Genomic DNA, 17,770 nt, shown 5'->3' with positions numbered 1-17,770 from the left:
TATGGTAGATGAGGAAGACACTTAAAATGCAGGTCTTTGTTTGTTGCAACTGTTGTACGGGCAGTGTGGGGCCTTTCTTTGTCATGTTGCAAAAGGACACCTGCTGACAGCAATCCACATCGCTTTGTTTTGATTGCAGGCCGCAGATGATTTTTTAGGAGATATGTGTATGATGCACTGCTGACGGTGGTCCCTCTAGGCATGTAATGCTCCAAAATGACGGCTTTTTCGTCCCAAAAGAGAGTCAGCATAACCTTCCCTGCTGATGGTTCTGTTCGAAACTTCTTTGGTTTTGGTGATGAGGAATGGCGCCATTCCTTGCTCGCTCTCCCCAGGTTTCGTCCCCAGTAACGATCCTTGCAAGGAAGCCATCACCTTCTCGTTCAAAGCGCCGAAGAAGTTCTTCACAAGCATCAACACGTCGTTCTCTCATTTTAGGAATCAGCTGTCGTGGCACCCATCTTGCAGGCTCTTTGTGAAACTGGAGCAGATCATACACAATGTGGTGTGCTAACTCATGACTGATCTGTAAACAGGCTGCATTGTCATTCAGTGTCACTCGGCGGTTTTCCTTCACTATGGCTTCAACTGCTGCAATGTTCTGTGGAGTCACAACTCGTTGTGCCTGACCTGGACGAGGAGCATCTTCCACTGAAGTCACACCATTTGCGAAGTTCCTACTCCATTCGTAGACTTGCTGCTGTGACAAACGTGCATCACCGTACTGAAACTTCATTCGTCGATGGCCGGCCCGAGTGGCCGAGCGGTTCTAGGCGCTACAGTCCGGAACTGCGCGACCGCTACGGTCGCAGGTTCGAATCCTGCCTCGGGCATGGATGTGTGTGATGTCCTTAGGTTAGTTAGGTTTAAGTAGTTTAAAGTTCTAGGGGACTGATGACCTCAGAAGTTAAGTCCCATAGTGCTCAGAGCCATTTTTCATTCGTCGATGAATTTCAGTAGGTTTCAAACCTTGACCACGCAAAAACCGAATAACAGAACGCTGTTCTTTCCTGGTGCAAGTCGCAAGTGGGGCGGCCATCTTTATACTGATACTGCGACGGTATGTGTGCATCTGCACTATGCTGTCACCTACAGGCCATTCTGCACCCTATTTGTAGCACGCTTACCAACTTACAGGATAACGGCGTGAAATTTCGATTTATTAGAAATTTAAGGTTTTCAGTTGACTCACCCTCCTATATGGACCGTAGAGCAACTCCGATTCGGTTATACGAGCAGCGAGATGTAGCAAGGGATTAACATGGTATTCATGTCCTTCTAACGTGGTGCGGAAACGTGAACTATGGCGACGTTATTACCAGGACTTTGTTGTTATTCTTCTCTTGGCTGCCGAGGGACAAATACCGGTATAAATCCATCGGAGAATAAAACTGTGTATGTGGCATCATGTCTATCGAAAACTATAGTTTTAGAATAGAAGTTCCATGCCGGTCGAGATTCGACACAAGACGCCGGTCGATACGGAAAGTAACACCATCTCAAGATTGGGACTCTCGAGCCACCCACACTATAGTCCTGATCTCCTCCCATTCGTTTATGACGGACTGGTTCCTTATAAAAGGCTTTGAAGGGTCGACCAGCGTGTGCATCAGGCAATTACGGACTTCTTCACATAGCAGGACACGGTGTTTTACATCATATTCAACCTCTTTCGTCGGTGGGATGAGCGCATCAATCCTCACGGTGATTTTTCCTGATTGGCATATCGATTCCGGACCGTACGTCCATCGAATAGAAACTTTTTGATCGTCAGTTATACAGTAGTTTCAAGTCTCCCCTGGCACTCACATGACAGGGCCACTATTCCAACTTAGACAAAAGGGAAAAGCAGCGTAAAAAGTTTCTCACATACTACGTTGAAAAACTTATTTTGAGTCACAGCTTCCACTTCGGGTGGGACGCTAGTGCAGTACAATCTCCGCTCTTACTACCTACTCTAAAAGAGATTAAATCTTTAACGAGTAATAGTAATTTCTTGGGGATAGTTCCCAGAGTAACAAAATCCTTTCAGTTGAGTTCTTGTTATATTGTTCTGCCCAACGTGACTATATTAAGAATTTTCACGTCACTTACAGGTTCATATAGTCTGTTCATTTCTGCTGAAGACATTACGTGAATTCTCTCATATGGAACTCCCTGACACGATTAGTTCATACCGTGGCTACAGAACATGCTCGCAAACGATGAGCTTCCCATCAGCTCCAGTGCCCTCACCCGTTCCTTGCAAATCTATCAAACGCGCGAATGGATTACAGGGGTCCATTATATGGATCTCCTGCGTGCATCTTTAGCGATAAATGGAAATGGTTTTGTTATCTACATCTGTCAAAAATAAAACGAGTTAATAACTAGAGGTCATGGCATGGGTACCATATCGTCGCTTAGTCATAATGTCTCCCTGAGAGTAATGATTCAAACCAATCTTCACGGTCGGACTTTTCTCCAACTACAGGCTTCTTTCATGGTACACTCAGCACAAACACATGTGAAGAGTAGTATTTTTAACTATCACCATAAAAAATAAAGCTACTAAATTAATTTTTTATCTGTTTGTAGACACATGTCTGTGGTCTTGTTGTATAATAAAGCTCCCGCGCCACAGTAACGTAGACAGTGTCTAAGGAGCTCGAACAACATGAGAAGCTAACTGCAAATTAGTAGCTGGTTTCGCCACTTTGCTATGGCACTTCTAGCAGCGTGCTGTGTTACTGTGGTGTGGGGACTTCAATTTATACCACGGCTACAGGCATCAACCTACAAACAAGGAACAGATTGATAATGTATCTTTATTATTTCGAGATGATAATCAGAACTTTAAGAATTCGTAATATCCATGTGGTGTGCGTACTGTAATACCTTCAGTACACACACCATCAGATTATTTGACTTGTCGCTCTAACGAAGTAGGCGAGCGTCAGCAATATGTCTTGTGGTCTTATGGTGGCGTGTTTATTTTCTGCCGTTAGGTCAGACGATAGAAATGCCACTTGCACGCTTAGAGTAGCAGATTGACGGTGGCCAACTTCAAACAGAACTTGATTAAATTTCACACACATTTTTAAAATAATAACAAGCATAAAAATTACTTAACTTGCTTCTGGATGCTATTTACAATGGACAATCTGAAGTTCCTTTGGTATTGGTACGTTAATCTTATTCTCATATATATCTCTGATAGTTGACAAAAGTATCTATACATTTATCTTCATGGCTATGTACAGGAATATGGTAATCTTATTGGGCGCAGACTGAATCTAGACTATAGACTGGTACAGACAAATGTAGAACTCGTGCAGACTGGTACAGACTAATGCAGTCTTGTACAGGCAAATGCAGACAAATGCAGGCTGACTAATCGGAGGTCTGTACATTCGTTATAATATCTCGCGCGTTCATGTATCACTGCGCGAGTGTGATCCGCGAGGAGAAAAGGTCTACGTTAGCAGCAATCTCATTGGCTACGTTACATATTAATACGCGGATCGGCACAAGCAAAATTTGGTCCGTCTCTATGGCAGCGACATCTCGTAGTGCGGAGACAGACGAGTGCTGCGCCTGCGCTGTTGTGTTTAGCGGGGCGCGCTCTAGTGGGAAAGTTGTGTACGCGCTGACTACGCGGAACTATGTACACAACAATCCATTTATTTGTAACTGGCACCAGTGCTTCATCCCAAAAAACCCCAATGTTTTGAAGAAAGGCGGGCGTATACAAAATCCCGTGCGGCTCTGGCAAATCCTACATCGGCCAAACAGTTCGCACGGTCGAGGACCGATGCAAGGAACACGAACGTCACACCCGCCTACGCCAACCCAGCCAATCGGCCCTAGCAGAACACTGCATTGAAACCGGACACAGTGAAATTCGAAGAGTCAAAAATCCTGACGGCCACAAGTCCCTACTGGGACAGTATCTACAAGGAGACCATAGAAATTAGCGTAACAGATAACCTCATCAACAAGGACACCGGGTTTCAACTTAGCATGGCCTGGAAACCATTATTAAACACCATCAAAGAGCAACGGCGCGAGCGGACGCGAGATCCTTCCGCCACGGCCCCTACCACCGGACGTGGCTGCAGCTACCCCCCCTCTCTCCCCCCCCACCCACCACGCGGCGCTCCGCCGGCCGTCCGCGCCGGGGTACGACTCGGGACCCCACGGACATAAATACCACGGACACAGCGCAGACAGATCATTCCATCAGCACCACCTGATGATGGCGGAACGGTTATTTGCCGAAATATCGTGGAACTTCGACGATCGGATCCGGCTTAACACTCGAGAACCTTGGATACAACCCCAATGTCGATTGACTGTATGGTTAAGACCCTCCGTTGTTGCCAGTGGTTGTAACTGAGACAGTACGGCCCTCCGCAGGTGGTGGACGTGGACATCTCCGTGTCGTCCGGCGGGCTGGAGCAGTTTCTGCCGCTGCCGACACTGCTGGTGGAGGAGGGCGGGTCGGCGCAGGTGCGCATCAACACGAGCGGCGTGGCCGCCTTCCTGGACAGCCGCGCCGAGGTCGAGGTGGCCTGCCTGCTTCTCGACCTGGCGGCGCCGCTGCAGCACGGCCAGCTCATCATCAGCGGCAGCGACAACGAGACCATCTTCACCCAGTCAGAGATGGACGCCGGAGAGGTAACGCTCTCTCTCTTTACTTCCAAATGTCCAAGTAAAGTGGCTTACAGACCATTAGATTTCACCATCAGGAGTCTGATGGGGCATGATCTCACTTTGCAGCAGCATATCTGTCACCTGGCAGCAAGTTTGCCACTATGAGAAAACAATGTTCTAATCGAAATTAAAATCTTCTGTGTTGTTAGACCACATCGTATTTCTTCTAAGCTATCGATGTTTTGACCCCTCGCGGGGATCTCCTTCAGGATGTCCACTTTGGCTGAACACTGTCAGAGACTAGAGTCACTTTCTCTTTTAAAAGGGAATTGCCCCTTGCTTGCGCTGTAGATGTCGGATTATTGGGTAAAATTCTTGTGGCTACCATTGGTGGGTCAACTTCATTGGTTAGAAAGGTATTTTTCCCGCACTTGCACTGGAGAAAAGTTGTTGGTTAAAATTTCTCCTGCTGCTTTTGGTGGGCGATCATCGTTGGCTAGAAACGAAATGGACAGAACAAGAGAGGGGGAGTGTATATCCAAGATACTATTGTCCGCAAAGGTGACTTCCAGGGCCATTTCCCCCTCTCTTGCTCTCCCCCTTTGACTTCTCGCCAGTGATAATGGCCCACCAAAAGTAGCAGGAGGAATTTTAACCAATAACTACTCACAAACTTAACTTCGGGAAGAATCCCTTTCTAACTAACGACGTTGGCCCACCAATGGTACCCACAAGAATTTTAACCTATAATCCTACTTCTCCAGCACATGCACGCGATAAGTCTCCTTTATAAGAGAACATGGCACTGGTCTCTGACAGTGTTCAATCAACAGTGGCTGCCACAATGTTCTGAAGAAGGTCCCAGCTGAGGGATCAAAACGTCTGTCGTTTAGAATAAATACGATGTGGCGTCACAATCCAGAAGATTTTAACTCCACTACAGTGGCCACGAAAGCCTGCGACTTACATAATCATCTTAGCATTCAGTATCCATGCCAATGAATATAGATCTGACAGAAAGTATCCATACATCCCTACATAATGCAGATTTCACCGTTAGGTGTCACGAGAGGCAGACACGCTAGTTAAAAAAGAGGCGAGGAGTATTGGTTTATTAGTAGAGAAGCACTAACAGTAGAACGGGTCCATCAAGAGAGAACAGTGACTTCGAGTATGGACCAGTTATTGGATGTTACTTGAATAATAAATCCATCAGGGGCATTTCTAACCTTCTAAATCTGCCCACGTCGACTGTCGGTGATGTGACTGTAACATGGAGACGCGAAGAAATTGCTATAACTAAACCAAAACCTGGAAGACACAATGTACACACGGAGAGCATTACGGCGAGTGGTTGTAAGAAACCACATGGGATCAGCGGAAGGAATCACTCGTGAGTTAGCCGGCCGTGGTGGCCGAGCGGTTCTAGGCGCTACAGTCTGGAACCGCACGACCGCTACGGTCGCAGGTTCGAATCCTGCCTCGGGCATGGATGTCTGTGATGTCCTTAGGCCTTAGGTTAGTTAGGTTTAAGTATTTCTAAGTTCTAGGGGACTGATGACCTCAGAAGTTAAGTCCCATAGTGCTCAGAGCCATTTGAACCATTTGAGCCAACTCGTGAGTTCAAAAGTGCTACCAGCAGTCCAACCACCACAAGGACTGAGAGCCGGATGTTAAGAAGAGCGGACTAAAGTGGTCGAACGGCTCCTCACAAGCCACACAATTCTGTATGCAATCGACGTTTGACGTAGTGCAAAGACCGACGGTATTCGACAGTGGATGACTGGGAACCAATGATTCGGAAATCATGCTATACCATACGGCAGTACGGTGGGCGAGTTTCGATTTGGCGAATATATATAGAACGTTACTTGCCATCCTCTTTAGTGCCAATAACGAAGTACAGAGGAAGTGGTATGTGAGGGGTGGAGGGGATATGGTTAGGGTGTGGTTCCATTATTAAAGATATGAACACATTTTAACGCTTACTGTAGAGAAACATGTCGGCGACGATGATTGTATCTATATGACAAGACACCATTTCATAAAACACGATTTGTGACGCACTGGTTTGTGAACAACACCACTCCTGAAATGAATTGCCTACCAAGAGTACCCACCTGAAACCAAAGAACACCTTTGGGATGATTTAGAACATCGATTTCCATCCTGACTCCGGCGTCCAACAACACTACCTCCTCTGCATTCGGCTACTGAGGAAGAATAGGCTGCCATTCCTCCACAGACGTTCAGATACCTCACTGAAAGTGCCTGCAACAGATTTCAAGCTGTCTTAAGGGTAGAAGATGGACACACCTCATATTAATGTCCAGTAATAGGTGTCTGGACACTTTTGGTTAGGTAGTGTAGATGTAGGTAACAAGGATCGTTTCCTATGCTCGTTTAGCTCTCCATGAGTGATAACAAGGACATGTATTATGTAAGTCTGTAGGCTTTGGTGGCAGTCGTCACTGAAGTTAAAATCTTCTGGGTTATTAGGCCGCGTAATGTTTCTTCTAAAATGATCGACGTTTCGACCCCTCTGCTGGGATCATCCTCAGGATCTTCTGGTGTCAACTACTGCTAGAATACTGCTGTGTTCTAGCAGTGGACACCATAAGATCCTGAGGAAGCTCCCATCAGAGGGGTCTAAACGTCAATCATTTTAGAAGAAACATGTCGCGGCCTAGTAGGAGGAGGAGGAGGAGATTAGTGTTTAACGTCCCGTCGACAACGAGGTCATTAGAGACGGAGCGCAAGCTCGGGTGAGGAAAGGATGGGGAAGGAAATCGGCCGTGCCCTTTCACAGGAACCATCCTGGCATTTGCCTGAAGCGATTTAGGGAAATCACGGAAAACCTAAATCAGGACGGCCGGAGACGGGATTGAACCGTCGTCCTCCCGAATGCGAGGCGGCCTAGTAACCCAGAATATTTTAACTTCGAGTTCCATTACTGAGCTGCAATAAAGCTTTGTTCAATCATACAGCACCCATCCGCCTAAAACTAGCAGTGTATACGTCGTAACGAAAATCAGGATGGCAAAATTTTCTCACTTCGGTAATCTTGCTGGGAGCTTCAATGTTCGCGACAGAACAGTTTTTCGGTGTCATGATTCTTAGGTGATATTAGGAGTATCAATTTAAGTGGATCATTCCTTATATTCAGGTTCAGATGTGCAGGGCCCACTCACCAATACAAAATTAAATGGATATTCAGAGGCGCTTAAATGAGACGACTAATTACGTTACAGTAGGTAGGGGCGACCCAAAAAAAAAATTGGAACTTGTCTATCCAGCCTAGCATCACGGTTCCTACTCATTTCATTTCAGGAAATGACTTGAAACACCGGTAGTCCCGATACACAGAAAGAAAAATTCGCAACACCAAGGAGTTGTGTGACATAAACTAAAGTTCGTAGGTTGGTGTTTACATCTGAAAGATGATTATCTGTTCAAATTTCGGGCCAGTTGCATCAAGTGGCGCTGTTACGGCTACGGGAAGCTGGATGTTCCTTCTACGATACTGCAGAAAGACGTGGCAGGAATGCAGTCACTGTACATGACTGCTCGCAGCGGTGGTCACGGGATGGTACGGTCCAACATGGCTCTGGATGGCCGCGTGGCACAACGAGAGAAATAACCATCGTTTCGGCGTACGGCTCTGGTGCAACGCAAAGCATCTGCAGTAACAAAGTGAGAAGGAGTTGACACCACAGTGACACAACGAAGTGTTAGATATCGGTTACTTTAAAGGCAGCTCCGAGCCAGATGCCCTGTGCTGTACTTTCCACAGACCCCAAACCACCGTCGATTGCGAGTTCATTAATGTCAAGTGAGAACTCACTGGAAGGCGCGGTGGAGGTCTGTTGTGTTTTCTGATACAAGCTGGTCCTGCCTCGGTGCTAGGGACGGGCGTGTGTTAGTTAGAAAGCGGCTAGTTGAGGTCCTGCAACCAGTCTGTCTGCGTGATAGACACACGGGACCTACAGCTGTGGTTGTGGTCTGGGGTGCGGTCTCATCGTTATCCCACGCACCCTGACTGCAAATTTGTAAATTAATCTGGTGATTTGAAATGTTGTGCTGCTATTCATGAAAAGCATTCCAGGGGGTGTTTTCCAACAGGATAACGCTCGACGACATATCTCTGTTGCTACCAAGCATGCTCTACAGAGTGTCGGCATGACGCCTTGGCCTGTCCGATCACCAGATCTGTCTCCAATCGAGCACATAAGGGACACCATCGGACGGCAACTCCAGCATCACACACCGTCCCATTACTGACCGACCAAGTGCAATAGACATGGAATTCCATCCCACAAACTGACATCCGGCATCTGTGCAACACAGAGCATACACGTTTGCATGCTTGCTTTCAACATTCTACCGGTTACACCGATTATTAATGTACAAACATTTCACATTTTCAGTGACCTATCTCGCGCTTGTATTAATCTGTGAACCTGCAATGTTCATCACTTAAATATATTACCTAAAATGTTTTCCCGAAATTTCATTACTCTACATTAATTACTCTTTGGTGTTGCGATTTTTTTCTTCGGGGTATCACTTAAATATGTTACCTAGACAAATGTTTTCCCGAAATTTCATTACTCTACATTAATTACTCTTTGGTGTTGCGATTTTTTTCTTCGGGGTATCACTTAAATATGTTACCTAGACAAATGTTTTCCCGAAATTTCATTACTCTACATTAATTACTCTTTGGTGTTGCGATTTTTTTCTTCGGGGTATAACTTAAATGTGTTACCTAGACAAATTTGTTCCCGAAATTTAATTACTCTGCATTAATTACTCTTTGGTGTTGCGATTTTTTTCTTCGGGGTATAACGCCTCACGGAGTGTAATTGAATCGATGGGGAGTGTCTGTTCTTCTGGATTATCATCAGCCAAGAGTGACAGACACAGCTCAAACTACTGCTTCTGGTAGCACCAAAGAATCATCACGACACTAACAGAATCATTTGGTGTGATTCTCCTTAGTACTGTAGAGGTACATAGTAGCCAAAACATGTGCATTTGTGTTGCTCGAGGTTTTCCCGACAGACTAGTTGCAAATACGGTTCTTGGGCTAGACGTCGAATGTCGTGAAAATTCCACAATATTTCGTCGGCACAACTAATGACATCTTCGTGCAGCGAACACAGTTCTCAGGCTGTGACCGAAGCCTGCTAAATACGACAGTCAGACAACAAACTGCGCAGGCGTGAACGCGCCAAATTTCGGTAAGCACAGGCATGAAGATCGGTAGCGAGAGACACAGCTATGCTACATGTCGGACTGTGAACGCACGCACAGAGGCTGTCAATTACATTGTACGCTGCCGTCGGCAACCCCAGTGCCTTCTGCCGGGAGTTGCTTTCCGGAATATGTGTCCGCGCTGATGTGTGCCCGTCCCCGTCGTTGTCAAACAAATATCTAAGTCAACGACCGCAACGTCAACCCTCGTACGAACAACATTTATGTTTTGTGTTCGCTGTAATTTTTAAAATGGCCAGCGCTGGATATCATGCCCTGTTGAGTGGTATCCTGTTTCCCTGTCAAGCAAAGCAGTCGAGTTGCGAATTTCTGCTGCTTCTTTAATAACGCTGACACAGTAAGAAGATGCGGACGACAGAATTTTGGTGTACTTGTATTCCATGCAATGTCCTGTACTGAGGCAATGCTAGGCCACTGCAGCTTCGTCTTGTTGGTCCACTAGTGTGTGCCGTCGATGTTAGACACATCTGTCCTCCACGGTACGACAAGTTTGTCCAATGTATGACATCCCTCATCTACAGAGACTCTCATAGACACCATTCCGTCTTAAACCAAGATCTAAAAGAGCTCTGAGATTCGTTGTCGGACGGAAGACGTATTTAACTTTGTTTCTTCCTGTTTTCCAAGAAACCTGGCGAGCTGCGCGGTCTGAGGCATCTCGCAACGGTTCGTGCGGCTACCCCCGTTCAAAATGGCTCTGAGCACTATGGGACTTAACATCGATGGTCATCAGTCCCCTAGAACTTAGAACTACTTAAACCTAACTAACCTAAGGACATCACACAACACCCAGCCATCACGAGGCAGAGAAAATCCCTGACCCCGCCGGGAATCGAACCCGGGAACCCGGGCGTGGGAAGCGAGAACGCTACCGCATGACCACGAGATGCGGGCGCTACCCCCGTCGGAGGTTCGCGTCTTCCCTCGGGCATGTGTGTGTGTGTGTGTGGTATCCTTGGCGTAAGTCAGTTTAAGTTATATTACGCAATGTCTAAGCCTAGGGACCGACGACCTCGGCAGTATGGTCCCGTAAGAACTAAACACCAATTTCCAAATTTTTCGAAGAAACACCGCCTACGTATGGCAAAGCGACCATTCCTCTTTCTTCAACAGTTTCTCCCAGCTCCTCATTTTCTCTAGCACGCGCCGCATATAAGGCACGGCCAACGACTCTAAAAATACGGTACGGAGGTGGCGTAGTTCATCAGACAAGCGAAATTAGAATTATATTAATACCTTCAGCTGCTAACGGGTGTTGATGTATATCAACGGGGACAGATGAAAATGTGTGCCCCTTTCGGACATGTCCGAAAGAACAGATACCATATCCATATAAATATATATTTATGGCAACACCGACCATGACCTTCTTCTTCTGTGCGGGTGCAACATATTCCCCGAACTCTTTCGGGACTTGGTAAGAATGTCTTCTACGAGTAATGAGTGTTTTGGGGTGGGAAACTACGAATGTAGTGTGTGGATGTACAAGGTGACAATATGGGTCGCGCTGGAAGCGTGCGCACGATAGTCCCTGCAGTCGCACCATCCTCTTTGCCCTCGGTGGCTCAGATGGATAGAGCATCTGCCATGTAAGCAGGAGATCCCTGGTTCGAGTCCCCGTCGGGGCACACATTTTCACCTGTCCCAGTTGATATACATCAAGGCCCGTTGGCAGCTGAAGGTATTAATATAAAATTTCGTTCTAGACGGCTGCAGGTTATCAATGGTGTATTGCAGTCAAAGAAAAGGTTCATCATGTCTTTCCCGGAGCTGGCGTGCCTGTTGTTTCGACTAGGCTGCAGAACCTCCGCTGGAAAGCCCTTACAAATCCTCCATAGAGTCCTGATTTCTCCCCATGCGATTTCCATATTTTTTAAGCCTTGAAGAAAGACATTCATGGCCATAGATTTCCTTCGGACGACGATAACCACGCAGGGTACAATAATGGTTCTGAAGGTAATTTTAAACATTCTTCCACGAAGGCGCTGAGCGTCTAGTCTCAAAGTGGAATAAATGCATTAACATCACAGTTTTCACCACTAGCTTCAGTTGCAGTTTCATTACCAATTTATTGGCAGCCGTTTGCCATCGTCCTGTGAATTTTCCCGTAAGGTATCAATCAGAAAGTACCACTTGAAAATAATTGGTAGCCACATCAGCTCTTGTTGTGTGGATGTAGTTCTTTACTACAAGAGCTGATGCGGCTACAGGTTATTTTCACGTGGGAGTTTCTGGTTGATATCTTTCGGGAAAATTCACCCACTGTGTACGAGGGTCTTCAGTAAGTAACACCCCACTTTTTTTTCTCAGAAGACATTTATTGTTAAGGGTCAGAATTTGATGACAATGTACATCAACATGTCGTGTCCATGTCCTGTTTTTCTTCATAGTCTGTACCACGTTCTATGGCCGTACGCCAACGCTGTGGAAGAGCATGTATTACCTGCTGGTAAAAGCTCTTATCCTGTAGGCGTAACCATGTTTCCACTGCATTACTGACACTGTCGTCTTCTTCCAAGTGACAGAAAGGCCTCTCCGTCGTCTCAAAACGCTCCAATAAAACAGATGCAATGGCCTTCCTTTGACTCATGAGGTCTGGTGTGAGCATTTGTGGAACCCATCCCTGAGCACCTCTTTGAATATCTGAGAGTCTCGATCATTTCAGACGCACTTCCAACTCTGACCGACGACTGTAGAACCAATTTTCGAGTTGTGATGCACCGGTCGACACGAATAATGACATCCGCACGATTCAGCATGTCTGGAGCAGTGGCTGTGACAGAACGTCCCGAGCGTGGCTGATCATGGAGCTATGTTTCTGCATTTCCTGAGGTCGTAACTTTCTTTACCCATCGCCCAAGTGTAATCCTGTCAACTGAGGCGTCGGCATACACTGCACACAAACGTTTGTGGATGTTCACCACTGTTTCTTTTTCTGCACACAAGAATTCAGCAACAGCACGCTGCTTGTAACGAGAGTCGTATGTAGACGCCATTTTGACGCTGTACTACGGCTCTACCATCTGTCAGAACGGTTCGAAACTTCACCGTCGCACATAACAAACATCAAATGTGAAGCACCAACAAGAACGTTTGTCTATGAATATTAATGGCTTTTAAAAAAAATGTAGTGCGTTACGTACTGAACGACCCTCGCATTTACAGGGCATGATGATGAATTTTATCGTCGAAACCGGTTACCAGTAAACTGATAATGAAGTTACAGCTAACAATAGTGTTGAAAATTGTAATATTCCTAAATGGCTGTTGTCCTCTCCTACTTAACAAGACCGCACAAGCCCAAATGTATGAACAGTTAGGCCTATAACAATTACTTTTTAAGTAATAAACAGTTTATCAATATTTTTTCCATCTGCCTCGTTTTCATCTGTTTGCTCCTTATATTTCCTTCGTGGAATGTATATGCAAGAGACATGCACTGACTTCCACTAGCTCGCATTTGTTCGAGTGCTGGCCATATTGCGGCCCGAGAAACACTTCTGGCCCGGACCGTATTGTTGGAGACATTGTCAGGGAACAATGTTACCAATGATACCGAAATATGACTGAAGTTCCTTTTCAGATAATGACTCTGAGCACTGTGGGACTTAGATCTGAGGTCATCAGTTCCCTACACTTAGAACTACACTACTGGCCATTAAAATTGCTACACCATGAAGATGACGTGCTACAGACGCGAAATTTAACCGACAGGAAGAAGATACTGTGATATGCAAATGATTAGCTTTTCGGATCATTCACACAAGGTTGGCGGCGGTGGCGACACCTACTTGCTGACATGAGGAAAGTTTCCAACCGATTTCTCATACACGAATATCAGTTGACCGGCGTTGCCTGGTGAAACGTTGTTGTGATGCCTCGTGTAAGGAGGAGAAATGCATACCATCACGTTTTCGACATTGATAAAGGTCGGATTGTAGCCTATCGCGATTGCGGTTTATCGTATCGCGACATTGCTGCTTTCGTTGGTCGAGATCCAATGACTGTTAGCAGAATATGGAATCTGTGGGTTCAGGAGGGTAATACGGAACGCCGTGCTGGATCCCAACGGCCTCGTATCACTAGCAGTCGAGATGACAGGCATTTTATCCGCATGGCTGTAACGAATCGTGCAGCCACGTCTCGATCCCTGAGTCAACAGATGGGGACGTTTGCAAGACAACAACCATCTGCACGAACAGTTCGACGACGTTTGCAGCAGCATGGACTATCAGCACGGAGACCATGGCTGTGGTTACCCTTGACGCTGCATCACAAACAGGAGCGCCAGCGATGGTGTACTCAACGACGAACATGGGTGCACGAATGGCAAAGCGTTATTTTTCGAATAAATCCAGGTTCTGTTTACAGCATCATGATGGTCGCATCCGTGTTTGGTGACATCACGGTGATCGCACATTGGAAGCGTGTATTCGTCATCGCCATACTGGCGTGATGGTATGGTGTGCCATTGGTTACACGTCTCGGTCACCTCTTGTTCGCATTGACGGCACTTTGAACAGTGGACGTTATATTTCAGATGTGTTACGACCCGTGGCTCTACCCTTCATTCGATCCCTGCGAAACCCTACATTCCAGAAGGATAATGCACGACCGCATGTTGCAGGTCCTGTACGGGCCTTTCTGGATACAGAAAGTGTTCGACTGCTGCCCTGGCCAGCACATTCTCCTAATCTCTCACCAACTGAAAACATCTGGTCAATGGTGGCGGAGCAACTGGCTCGTCACAATACGTCAATACGCCAGCAATACTCTTGATGAACTGTGGTATCGTGTTGAAGCTGCATGGGCAGCTGTACCTGTACACGCCATCCTTGCTCTGTTTGACTTAATGCCCAGGCTTATCAAGGCCGTTATTACGGCCAGAGGTATTGATTTCTCAGGATCTATGCACCCAACTTGTGTGAAAATGTAATCACATTTCAGTTCTAGTATTTGTCCAATGAATACCCGTTTATCATCAGCATTTCTTCTTGGTGTAGCAATTTTAATGGCCAGTAGTGTACTTAAACCTAGCTAACCTAAGAATATCGCACAATCCATGACCGAGGCAAGATTCGAACCTACGACCGTAGCAGTCGCGCAATTCCGGACTGAAGCGCCTAGAATTCCTCGGCCACAGCGGCCCCCGAAATTCCTGTTGCTGGTCACATTGTTGGGATAGATTGTCGGCAATCTGGAGTTTTTACTGCTGGTGTAAACGTATCCTCTAGTTGTTGTGGACGCTGCGTGTGCATCTCCATGGCGGCGGCAGGTGGTGTACCAGCACGACGGGTCGGACACGCTGAGCGACGAGCTGCGCTTCTCGCTGCGGCTGGAGCCGGGCAGCGTGCTGCTGCTGAACGCGACGCTGCCTGTGACCGTGGCGCCCGTCAACGACGAGCCCTTCCGACTGGTGACACCGGCGCCGCACGCCACCGTGGTGCAGGGCCAGGCGCGCGCCCTCTCCAGGGAGCTGCTGCTCACCGAGGACGACGACACGCCGCCCGCCCAGCTCGTCTACGAGGTCATCAGCGGGCCCAGCGCCGGCCGCCTCGTCAACGCCGCCAACGCCTCGCTCGGCGCCGCCAACGAGACGGTAACTACCTGGCTTACTTCCTCTCTAACAAGCCCTCAACAGTGCGCGACCCAATTACCGAGTGATCCCAACTAACAACAAAGGCGAAATGTCAATAATTTCTGAAGTACGGAATTCGAAAAAACTATCATCTCAAAGGCATGTAATATACAAAACCCTCGTTCGACCGAGTCTTGAGTAATGTTCGTTATTAGTCGAGTCGCGACGTTCTGCTATCGCAACGTTTCGACAAGTTTCCTGGTCGTCATCTTCAGGCGAACTGTCATGGTCATGGCTAATTCGTTCCTTTATAGCCGCTGGTCCACAGTTTCCTCTGCCGAGAGCCCAACGGGTGACCCAAACACGTATCCACCGGAAGGTTGGCCTACTCGCCAGAAAATTCCGGCGGCTATAAAGCTATGGACTGGACACGAACCCGATGACTACGAAACTGGTCAGAACGTTGCCGCAACACGATGCCATGACTTCTATCATAACAGAAGAAGATTTCTTCAGTGAAGTTCTACTTTCAGGTCTACAAACTTACTACATGCAACCTGTTCTATAATATGTTTAGCATATTCTAGTCTTCGCCTGTCCACAGTATTTTCCCCGTCTACTCTTCCTTCCGACCCCAAGTTGGCCATTTCTGGAATCTTCAACAGATGCCCTTCTAGCCTGTTGCTTATGAGTTTTATTATCATCTTATGCGTACTTCACCTACACGTTTTACTACTTTTCTCACTTAATTTTCAACGATATTCGACTGCACCACATCTGGAACGCTCCCACCTTCTTCTTCTCCATATTTCATAATCACACAGTGCTTACAGACCTTTTTCCTGCGTTCCATATCAATATCTGATAGCACTGGCGTTTTTTGTTGAAGAAATCTTTCTTCGCCTATACCAATCTACAAATCGCCTTCCAAAGAATAAGGTGCACATTATTAGGGCATGCCAAGTAAGTTTTATGCATTGTTGCACTACTCTTCATAATGGGACAGATAATGGCACTGTTTTTAACATAATCGTCTTCGTTTGGCCGTAAGTTTTATTCTGTTCTAAGTAGGCCAATGGCGTTAATTCCTCTCAAAAAGTCTAAATCTTCCTCTAGTATTTCCTCAAGGACTATGTCGTGTGCGAGTCCTAGCATTAACATTCCCCTTGCACATTAAAACTTGATTCAACGACCGTTAGCAGGCAGGAGAACTAGAGGAAATTAGTTCCAAAGAAAAGAGCGCGTTTCGTCACGAATTCGTTTAGTAATCGCAAAAATGTCAATGTGATGCTCAACACACTACAGTGACAGATGTTACAAGAGAACCGAATTGCATCACTGAGAGCTTCGCTGTCAGAATTCCGTGAGGGCATGTCCCACGACGTCATGCAACACATTGCTCCTCCAACACACGTCTTGCGGAATAAGCATCATAGCTGCCCTTATGGCGAAGCACACCCGTGGAACACAATGGGTGGGAGACGATAGTGGCGCGGAATGTACCGTCCGCCACACACCGCATAAACGTAGCTACACAAAGCGAAACGATTATTCGGATCTTATGTGCATTTTATATCAGCCACGTGTGCAATATCTCAAGTCCAATTTAGTTTCCATTTCTTTCCCCCAATGTAAGTTCTGTTCATCGACCTGGCGAGCATTATATGTCATTGTAGTAATGTTCCGTGTTGGGGGATAATCGCACATCCTCTCCATTTGTTGCCGTATTAACCGGTCCGAAAATTTCCAAGTACACGCGACGTGTGATACATTTGTCGGCGAAGAAAACTAGAATAACCATGTCGTAAGTATGCAGGCTTCTGCGGCCAGAGATGTGCGTCACGGACATGTCCTTCACTCTTCCTATGGATGAACTGGTGTACCGCGTCGTCGATGGTCCCCTTATCTTATGTCACGACCCCGCTACTGGATATGAAATTACGTTACAATTTTTTTAAAATTGTTGATTGTCTCCTATGGTGGAAGGAACGGAGAATTGCTGCTGTTTATTACCCCATTCCCTCAAAACTCCTGAAATCATTGGGGTAAATGGTAACCAAGTGATATTAAAGTAGCTGTGTAGAATCTATGACTTACCGCAAGGCATACAGGAAAAATATAATCCTGATAGTCCCGAAGACTGACAGGGCAGATAAGTGCGAGTTCTGCCACATAATCTTGTATGCGACTCTTGCATCCAAGCTGCTGACAAGAAAAAAGTACAGAGAATGGAGAAGAAAATGAAGATCTGTTAGATGACGATTAGTCTAGCTTTCGGAA

General features: G+C 46.5%; 1 protein-coding gene across 1 annotated transcript in view; it reads left to right on the top strand.

Moving 5' to 3' along the window:
• The window catches only part of LOC126260360 (chondroitin sulfate proteoglycan 4), a 577,728-nt gene that overhangs the window by 548,667 nt on the left and 11,291 nt on the right, over window positions 1-17,770 (top strand). The window contains exons 21-22 of the mRNA XM_049957687.1: window positions 4,399-4,659; window positions 15,188-15,511. Of these exons, the coding sequence (XP_049813644.1) occupies window positions 4,399-4,659; window positions 15,188-15,511 (585 nt within the window). The remainder of the gene's footprint in view (window positions 1-4,398; window positions 4,660-15,187; window positions 15,512-17,770) is intronic.

This window comes from Schistocerca nitens, chromosome 5 (assembly GCF_023898315.1).
Source record: "Schistocerca nitens isolate TAMUIC-IGC-003100 chromosome 5, iqSchNite1.1, whole genome shotgun sequence".
Taxonomy (NCBI): Eukaryota; Metazoa; Arthropoda; class Insecta; order Orthoptera; family Acrididae; genus Schistocerca; species Schistocerca nitens.
This window is presented reverse-complemented; position numbering and strand designations above follow the sequence as displayed.